The 10,440-nt window shown below is 38.6% G+C and overlaps 1 protein-coding gene across 1 annotated transcript; it reads left to right on the top strand.

Annotated features, from left to right (window-relative positions):
* The first annotated feature begins 4,270 nt into the window (after positions 1-4,270).
* On the top strand, positions 4,271-5,102 carry LOC132178161 (uncharacterized). The gene is made up of 2 exons (XM_059590616.1): positions 4,271-4,482; positions 4,649-5,102. Exons 1-2 carry the CDS (start codon positions 4,271-4,273, stop codon positions 5,100-5,102), a joined length of 666 nt encoding a protein of 221 aa, XP_059446599.1.
* Positions 5,103-10,440: the final 5,338 nt, after the last annotated feature.

The raw sequence follows: 10,440 nt of genomic DNA, 5'->3' as shown, positions 1-10,440 counted from the left end.
ATGCCCTAGGCCTCGTGTGTTTGTTGATTTCCACAAAACATATGTCTTCCTAAGGAACAACTTAGTATAAATCATGCTAAATCCCTTAAGAATGAAAAGAGTTAGAGTATACGCCATGCCTAACTTGTTGCTCAGGGAAATCTATAGCCTTAGGAGTATACGCCATGCCCTAAGGTTGACAAACATTAAATATGTATAACTTGATCAAAGCATTGGCATATTGTTATATTAGCTAAATATAATTAGCGGTGGATATCAAAGCTCTACCCTTTATTATCATCAGTTCAACAATCAATCTTTATTTTGCTTTTGCTTAAGGAATCTATTTTTAAACATAAATTCAGCAATTCTCGTGGGAATGATCCTGTACTTGCACCATATACTACTATGTTGACTTTGTGCATTTGCAGGTAAAACGTACAATTATTTACCTATTAATTTTGGTAGATATTTTGCACATCAAGTTTTTGTCAAAAACTTGTTGTGCAAAATACTACCTAAATTAATAGATAATATTTAGTATGTTTTAACTCGCAAATGCACAAGATCAAAACAGTAGTATAGTAGGCAAATACGAGATCATTCGCACGAGGATTGATAAATTATGTGTAGAAGTAAATTCCTATTTAATTAAAAGATAAAATTCAATTGTCACGATTGAATTCAATAAAATAAAAGATAAACAAAAACTAAAAAGGATTAGGGTTTTGATATCCACCACTAATTATATTAAGCTAATATATCAATATGCCAATGCTTTGATCAAGTTATGCATATCTAATGTTTGTCAACCTTAGGGCATGGCGTATACTCCTAAGGCTAAAGATTTCCCTAAGCAACAAGTTAGGCATGACGTATACTCTAACTCTTTTCACTCCTAAGGGATTTAGCATGATTTATACTAAGTTGTTCCTTAGGAAGGCATATGTTCTATGGAAATCGACAAACACATGAGGCCTAGGGCATAACATATACTCCCGGTTCCCCATGTTGATTAACCCAAGAATCCGGTGTGGATATCTCTTGTTACTTATGTTAAACCCAGGACTCGGCCATCCAAATTGATTTATCTAACTAGTCCATACCACATGCATATGTTGATCAGGCACACATATATGCGGAATTCATGCAAGCAGGTATTAATCAAGTTAAATAGCACAACAAGATCATTACAAAGGCGCCAAGATTGAAATATTAACAAAACATAACTAGGGCTTCAATCTAGCCCTAAACAAAATATAAACTACATAATAAAGATAAAAGGTGGAAGAGAAGAAAAACCCAAACTCCTTTTGATATAGCCTTTAGTTCCTTTCCAGAGCTTGTGCCTCTTTTCTCCACACTTATTCCTAGAGGCTAAGAGGTCTATTCATAGAGCTTAGGAGAGTCCTAGAAGCCCTAGTAATCGTAGGAAATCCGGAGTTTTAAGTCCAAGTCCAATTAGGATAAAGAAAATCCAAGTCCAAATCGGACTAGGATTCGCCCAGAATTGCGTTCCTAAATTCCGACGTGATTTTGGCTTTGCGGCGCTCCGAATTGGGAAAATGATATTTCACAATGAATTGTATCCTTTTGAGTTAGCTTTCCAGTGCCGCTTGAATCACCTCACTCGAATGTCTGAGCTAAAAGTTATGGTCAAAATACCGAGACATGTTCAGAATCCAATTTTCCATCCAATCCGATTTGACTTCAATGTGAGAAATTCCGAATTAATCATTTCCTTTATTTGATTAAACTTTAACCATGATTGGCTAAGCTTAACCATATCTTCTAGGTCTTCCCAATTTTCCCTTTAAGCTTTGAATTTTTCCAAAAACGCTTTCTTTTCTTCCAAAAGCCTAAAAAATAAAGAAAAAACAAAAGGAAGTAAAATGGCCTAATTAACCAAAACCAAAGGATTAAAACATGCAAGTTAAGGGCTGAAAATATGAATATTTTATCACTTATCAACCACCACCACGACCATCAATTGGCTTAGAACTAGCACCAAATATTTCTACTTCTTCAATTTCTATGGGAGTCATTGGAGTGTCCATAGGCAAAGATGGATGACAAGGAGCACTACCTGATAAATGTGTCATTTGAGGTGAATCCATATTTAATTGATTAAGTACTAAAAATTAATAAATTTTTAAAATTGATTCTTTTATAAGAATAAATAAATTCATCAACATTTAATATTGATTTTTTATAAGAATAAATATATTTAATTTGACAACTGATATCAAATTTAAACTTGGCTAATTACTGTAGCAAATTTGACGTAAAGCTAATGTCTAAAGGCTGAAGCATTGAGCCAAGCGCTTAGCAGAAAAGAGGCGTGCAACGGCATAGTTGTTTGGGTTATCTTCTCTTAAAGCCAACTCACATTTATTCTCCCCCTCCATATTATTTACTTTATCACCTACTAATGCACAAAACACACGCATGCTATCACTAATGCACAAAACACACGCATCCTCATAAGTAAAAGTAGAAGTTTGAGTCCTGACACACACACATGCTCTGACATGTCCTCAGAAAAAGAAAAAGAAGAAAGAAGTAAGATAAGACATACACTTTAAGAAAAAGTGTGCAGAAAAAAAATAATAATAAAGACCAAAAACATAAACACAAATAAGTGTGACTATTTTAAACTCACTTGGACAGAGAGACGAGACAAAGTGAGTTTTTGGAGCCAGAGAGAATGTCGGCAACTGCAAGAGACCTTACTGCATTTTTTGAACGGCAACGGAAATGACGAAAGAAAATGGGTTTCAGCCTTTTCCAGTTAAGTTGGGGTTTTATTTTTTGTGTTTTCAGTTAAGTTAGGGTTCTTTATTTTTTTTATTTTTTTTAAGAGATCTAGAATTGTTTGTTTGACACAAAAACGATGTCATTTTGTATTATATATTTATACTTTCAAAAATTACAATAGATGAGGTTCGGTTCGGTTCGGTTTGAAAACCGAACCGAACAGTAGTATCTCGCCTACCAACCGACCTGATGTCGGTAGGGAGATTTCTTGCCGTTTACCGGCCGCCAATTGTCGGTGGCGAGTCGGCGTCGGTGCGGTGATGGACAGTATGCGGCCGGTGGGCGGTAGGTGGCCGATCTGCACAGCCCTATCTCTTGGTGTGCAGCAAGAGCTTGCTTCACTCGCTTAAATAGGCTGAATAAAAGAGACAGGAAATAGGTTTTCAAGGAGCTTAGGGTTTTCCTTTTGGTAGTCGGCGCCTAGGGCTTCAGTATATATATATATATATTATTACTATTATTTATATTTTACTCTTTTATTTATTTACTTATTATTATTATTGTTATTATTATTATTATTATTATTATCATTATTATTATTTTATTATTATTATATATTTTTAATTCGTCCATTCTCATTGTTAACCTGAGCCAACCCTTTTTTTTAAAAAAATCTATGAGTCAACTAAAAATACTCTAAAGGGACTTAGGATTGTCACAGGAAGCCCATTACCGACTTACAGTAGCAACTTAATATGGCATAAGATAGTGAGGATAATCAGGCAGGTGATAAGGTCAAGGTGCTACAACAAGAACTCAATCGATTATTGGACCAGGAAGAATTGCAATGGCAGCAACGGTCCAAGGTGGAATGGTTAAAGGGAGGGGACCGTAACATGAAGTATTACCAGGCATGTGCCAACCAAAGGCATAAAGCTAACCACATCTATACAATTCATGATGAAGAGGGCTCACTATGGGAGACACATGAAGGTAGTAAGCAAGGCGTTTTTCTCCTATTTTTCAGGTTTATTCTCTACTGGTCCTACAGGTGACTTTGACGCATGTTTACAATCTTTGGAGAGGTGTGTGACCGCAGACATGAATGAGAACTTGCTTAAACCGTTCACGGTGGAGGAAGTTGGTTGGGCTCTTAGACAAATGGCACTGCTTAAAGCTCCGAGGCCAGATGGTTTCACTGCTGAGTTTTTTTCAGAATCATTGGATGACTATGGGATAGGAGATTTGTAGGGCTGTGGTTGACATACTCAATTCGGGTTAATATGCCTTCATCTTTGGATATGACTCATATTGCTCTAATTCCTAAAAAGAAGAACTCAACCTCTGTCACGGATTTTCGGCCCATTAGCTTGTGTAATGTTGTATACAAGTTGATTTCGAAAGTCCTAGCTAATAGACTTAAGAAGGTGCTACCTCATATTATATCCCCAAAACAAAGTACTTTTGTTCCTGGGTGTTTGATCACTGACAATGTCTTAGAGCATATGAAACCCTCCACACGATGAATTCGCATATGAGGGGCAAAAAGGGCTTCATGGCAATAAAGCTTGATATGAGTAAAGCTTATAATCGTGTGGAGTGGAGGTTCTTAGAGGCAGCTATGGGTCAATTGGGCTTCTACCCACAATGGATTCGGTTAGTCATGATGTGTGTTACCACAGTGCAGTATGCGGTTCTTGTGAATGGTAGTCCGGGTGAGATCATCACTCCAACACGGGGAATCAGGCAAGGACCACATTTCTCCCTATCTGTTTCATATTTGTGTTGAGATGTTGAGTTCTTTACTTACTCGGGCTACTAATGAAGGTTTTATAACTAGTGTCCCTACATCTCGGAAGGGACCTCGGATAAGCCATCTCTTCTTTGCAGATGACAGCTTATTGTTCTGCAGGACCAACCTACCACAATGGCACCATTTGACCAATCTGTTGAGAATGTATCAAGAGGCGTCCGGTCAACGCCTTAACCACAATAAAACTTCCAACTTTTTCAGCAGGAACACATCTTTGGAGGAAAAGGGGAAGATTGTGGAAGTATCAGGGATTCCAATCACTCAGAGATATGATACATATCTGGGATTATTGGCTTTGGTGGGTAAATCGAGAACGGTAGCTTTCAAAAGTATTATTGACCGAGTACGAAAGAAATTGCAGGATTGGAAGCTCAAGTTCTTCTCACAAGTAGGCAATGGGATTTTGCTAAAGGCAGTGATTCAAGCTATCCCTACCTATAGCATGAATGTTTGCCTTCTTCCGAAAGGATTATGTTTGGAGATAAATAAAAAAAAAAAATGCAACAATTCTGGTGGAGTCATTATGCCAAGGAGTCTGGGGTGCACTGGATGAGCCGGAGTAAAATGGGGGTTTTCCAAGATGGATGGAGGGTTGGGTTACCAGGATTTTAGGAGCTGTAATAAAGCTCTTTTGGCGAAACGATGCTGGAGATTGTGGCAAACACCAAATAGTTTGCTTGCAAAAATTATGGAAGCCAAATATTATCGTGGAGGAAACATCCTTGATGCACAGCTTGGTACAAATCCATCTTATGCATGGAGGAGTATCCAAGGTTCATGTAAGTTGTTGAAGGAGGGCTTGGTGTGGAGGGTTGTCAATAGGGCTTCAATTCGCATTTGGAAAGACAAGTGGTTACCGAGTCCCTTCACCTATATAGTCCAATCTCCACCATCCGAACTGGATCCTCATGCTTATGTTAGTGAGCTTGTAGACAGTGATACTAAGTGGTGGAAAACGAGTTTACTGGAGACAATTTTCACCAGAGGGGAAGCTAAACTAATAATGTCAATGCCTATTAGTGGCACGAACCAGCAAGACGCCCTTATCTGGAGAGCATCACGAAATGGTACTTTTACAGTTAAGAGTGCATACTCTATGCTAAGGAGCAAGAAAGTCTTTCCTTGGCAGGGAGCTCGATGGGGAATGGAAGAAGCACGTTGTGGCGACAATTCTGGGCCTTGCAAATTCCAAACTCTCAAAAAAATTTCTTATGGAGGGGCTGCCATGATATCTTACCTACAAAGGAAAATTTGCTAAGGTGGAAAATTATTAAGGAATCCCTGTGTTCGATATGTGGGAGGGAGACCGAAACTCTGCTTCACATCCTGTGGCAGTGTCCTTCGGCCACAGATGTCTGGTGTGCTGGAAAGATCAAGACCCAGAAGTGTGTTGCGGATGGCCATGATTTTAAACAAATTGTTGAAATGATTTTTGTGAAATGTGATACTGGGGAGATTCAACAGTTTGTTGGCATTGACTGAAGGATTTAGCTAAGGAGGAACGAAGTAGTGCTTTGGGGTGGGTTTGTCCATCCAAATGTGATTATTCACGTAACTGCCTTGGTTATGGAATCTTTTTCTTTAGCGAAAAGCACTGGGGTATTGCGGAGAAACCAGGATGCCTCGATTTCCACTGAACGGTGGACTGCTCCACTGCCTGACTGGAAGAAGGCCAATTGGGATGCCTCTCTTGCTTTGGAAAAGGGCTGGACTGTTCTTGGGGTGGTCATACAAAATGAGAAAGGGGATATGGTAGCGGCACAATGAAAAACGGTGAGGGGCTATCTCGAACCGTTGATGGTGGAGGCTATGGCGGCACTGGCAGCAATCCAACTGTGCAAGGATATAGGGCTTTGTCAGTTCCGTTTGGAAGGAGATGCACAATGGGTGATCATGCCAGTCAATTCCTCGATGTAGGATTGGAGCGGGCTGGGTCTTCTAATGGATGACATTTGTTGATGCACAGTTTTCCTGATGATAACATGGCACGCCTGCCGAGCTTGACTTGACCAACACACGAATGATTTGACTGCACAACAAAGAAGAAGGAAGGATCGAAGAGACCGGGGGTGAGCCGGCGGGGATACTCTGATGCCTAAGTCAGAATAGGATAGAGAAAAGATATTAACCACAAAGCTTAGATAGCAAGAGCTGCGATTACCTTTGCATTGATAACATGACTTGTATTTATAGGCAGGGAGAGAGTTTGATTTCCCACACGTTCAGGAATCTTATCCCTTGATATTAGCTGTGCAAACATTTAAATGAAGGATCATGTTTGTTAGCTGTTCCGTGATCTTAGTGGCCTAAGATCAGGGGATAAGCATTATAGCTTTTGGGTCATGCTAAGTTAGAGCGGCCGAGTAGGACTCGATCGCCTTCATTATCTTAGATGTTAACTGGTGTATCTTGATTGATATATAGATAATGTGGACTATAAATAGATATGGCTGCTTTTGAATAAACAAGATCATTTATTTATTAACGGCTGTATCTTTTAAGATACCTGAATTATCCTTGTAGCCGAGGCCTGTATGTCCTGAGTTAGTCTCAGACTTTAATAGTCTCGGCTCAAGGGTCTCGGACCCCTAAGGACCTACTAACTCGAGTCAAAAAGGCTACAAAACCAACTAACCATGACATTGATCAAATCCAAAATTTTCACCTTTTGACGTGAACACTCAATGCTTTGAGATAAGAGGTCCAGTTACTCAGTGAAAAGCCATCAATGATCATTTATTTCACTTTTTTTTTTTTCATATATGCCATAGTGTTATCTAATAAGTCATCCAGTTTTATCCAAAATGCAGAAACACACATATCAGACCTCATGTCATACCTCACAAATTATGTGCTAATGTGCTTGTGTGATTAGATCAAACATGTGATGTTTCAACTCTCCTAAACAAGTAACCAAACTAACAGATTCACTCATCAGATCATGTGTTCAAAATTTTAAGCCACAATTCTGTTAGATCAACTTAAAATTTTAGGGCAATCATGAACATGCATAATTTTTTTTTTTTTTTTTCAAACAAACAAACAACACACAAAACAAATAACATGAAATTGGAACAAAGTGTGTGTGAACATGTGTGCCCATACCCCCAAACTTAAATGACACATTGTCCCCAATGTGTCTAGATTAAGGAAAGAGTGTGCTTGGGAGATGGTCAACATTGTTCTGAAAAGCATGTCTCATTGCACACCCCCAAACTTGAATTGAAGCACACTTGTCCCTACAAAATAAGAAAACTCACAAACAAGTAAAAAGAAACAAAACTAAAGATAAATAAAAAGATTAACTTAAAACACACTAAAAAAAAAAAAAGATAACTATGGGATGCTGCCTAAGTGCGCTCGATCGCACTAACAGAATGTGATGAAATGACAAATGGAAATCTGCACTCGATCGCATGCAAGGTGCGATCGATCGCAGTAATAGAATGTAAAAACGTAAAAATTAAAAAATAAATAAATAAATAAAACTTGAAACACGAAAAACACCAAAGTAAAATAAAATAAAATATAAATAAAACAAAATAAACAACAAAATAAAAAGGATATGCTATGGGGTGCCTCCCATGAGTGCTAAGTTTAACGTCTTCAGCCAGACTGTGGTTCTTCCTTCATTCTCTTATTTCTGTCCTAAAGATGAAGCCCCAGAATTGGGTATTGTTTGGGATGGAAATCCACCCTGTTTCCTTTCACTCAGCTCCTTAGCCATTTGCCCCATTTGGACTTCCAATCTTTGCATAGCTTGCTCGGTTTTTGCATTGAATTGTCTTCGATCATTCAAGAAGTCCCTTTGTGTGGTTTCCAAGGTGCGTACCATACTTTCCAAGTCATTCAACTTTGATTCTTGGCTTGTTTGGCTTGCTTGTTGGTATTTCCTCTGCTGCCCTTGATGGTTCAGAATATTCTGACTGTTACTCCATGAGAAATTGGGGTGGTTTCACCACCCTGAATTGTAGGTGTTGGAGTAGGGATTATTCTTGGGAGGATAGTTGTTTTGTCACACATAATACACTTGCTCTTGATCTATAGATGAGTAAAAGGGGCAAGTCTCAGTAGTGTGATCAAAATGAGAACATAAAGCACATACCTGAGGTTGCATGTCTTGTTGACTAGGTGAGACTTTCTGAGCGGTCATGGCTTTGGCAATCATATCTAGCTTTCTTTCCACAACAATCATCTGATTTAGGGGTCCACCACTCAGATTCACTTCATACATGCCCTTGCTCTTTACTCCTTGCCTCCCTTTGGATGAGAATTGTTGGGAGTGTTCACTCAAAGTCTCATAGAGCTTTATGGCTTCCTCACTGCTATTTTCCATTATCACGCCTCCACAAGCTGAATCAACAACACCTTTGTTAATATCATTTAAACCTTCATAGAAAGCTTGTACCTGGTCATCTTGAGGCATGTTGTGATGTGGACACTTAAGAAGCAACGTATTGAAGTGGTCCCATGCTTCAAAGAATAGATCTCCATCTCTTTGTTGGAAGGATTGAATCTCCCTTCTAAGCTGTCTTGTCTTTTAAGCGGGGAAGAACTTCTTGCTAGACAACTCTTCCCAAGTATGAATAGATTTAACCTAAGCCTCTCTCGGGTTAGGCCTTGAAAATGTTCAAGCTTGCAGAGATCAAAGAACTCCCTGAGGTGCAAGTTTGGATCCTCCATAGCTGTGCCTCTGAAGTGAGTCAAGGCATTTAGTATTTGTGGGGATATGTAGTAATTGCCTTCTACCGTAGGTTGGTAGGCTATGCATGACGGCTGGTTGAGGTTCTTCGGGATGAAAGCTTGCTTCATGGGTCTTCGTACTGGTTACGGATTTACTGGCAATTCTTGCACTATTTCCTCAACTTCTTCTTCTTCTGTGTCGAGATTGTCTTTCTGCCCTTGTTGAATGGTCCTCTCAATTTCTGGATCAAGTGGAAAGATGGTTGAGGCTTGAGATCGCCGACCTTGCACAAGAAGAGTTTTCCTTTGGAGTCACAGCAGCTTCAGTACTACTGTGCGGAAGTTCTCTGGAACTGCGCTCGATCGCCGAACCCTGCGCTCGATCGCAATAACAGAATGCTGGGTGCTTTAACCTGAAACAAAACAGAAACAGAGAAGTAATTGGAACACAACCAAAAATTATTTTTACTTTTTTTTTTTTTTTGATAAATCAGAAATAAAAATTAAAATAATACACAAGAAACAAAAACAAAAAATAGAAAAATAAAAAGAAAAATAAATAAAGGCAAAATTGCTCCCCGGAACTGCGCACGATCGCAGGTTTGTGCGCTCGATTGTACTGCGCTCAATCGCACTCGGCCAACGTTCGATCGCAGTAAAAGAATGCAGGTTCCGCAAGCTGAAACGAGACAGAAACAAGGAAGTAAAAAGAAACAGGAAAATATTTTTGATTTTTGATATAAACAAAATTAACACTTGAAAATTAAAATAACATTACTAAAGGAAAATAATTCTAAACAAAATTTAACACAATCCCCGGCAACGGCGCCAAAAACTTGATGTGCAAAATACTACCTAAATTAATAGATAATATTTAGTACATTTTAACTCGCAAGTGCACAAGATCAAAATAATAGTATTGTAGGCAAATACGAGATCATTCCCACGAGGATTGGTAAATTTTGTTTAGAAGTAAATTCTTATTTAATTAAAAGATAAAATTCAATTGTCACGATTGAATTCAATAAAATAAAAGATAAACTAAAACTAAAAAAGGATTAGGGTTTTGATATCCACCACTAATTATATTTAGCAAATATAACAATATGCCAATGCTTTGATCAAGTTATGCATATCTAATGTTTGTCAACCTTAGGGCATGGCGTATACTCCTAAGGCTATAGATTTCCCTAAGCAACAAGTTAGGC

Source organism: Corylus avellana, chromosome ca4, assembly GCF_901000735.1.
Source record: "Corylus avellana chromosome ca4, CavTom2PMs-1.0".
Classification (NCBI taxonomy): Eukaryota; Viridiplantae; Streptophyta; class Magnoliopsida; order Fagales; family Betulaceae; genus Corylus; species Corylus avellana.
The sequence above is the reverse complement of the archived record's forward strand: the minus strand, read 5'-3'. Positions and strand labels throughout refer to the sequence as shown.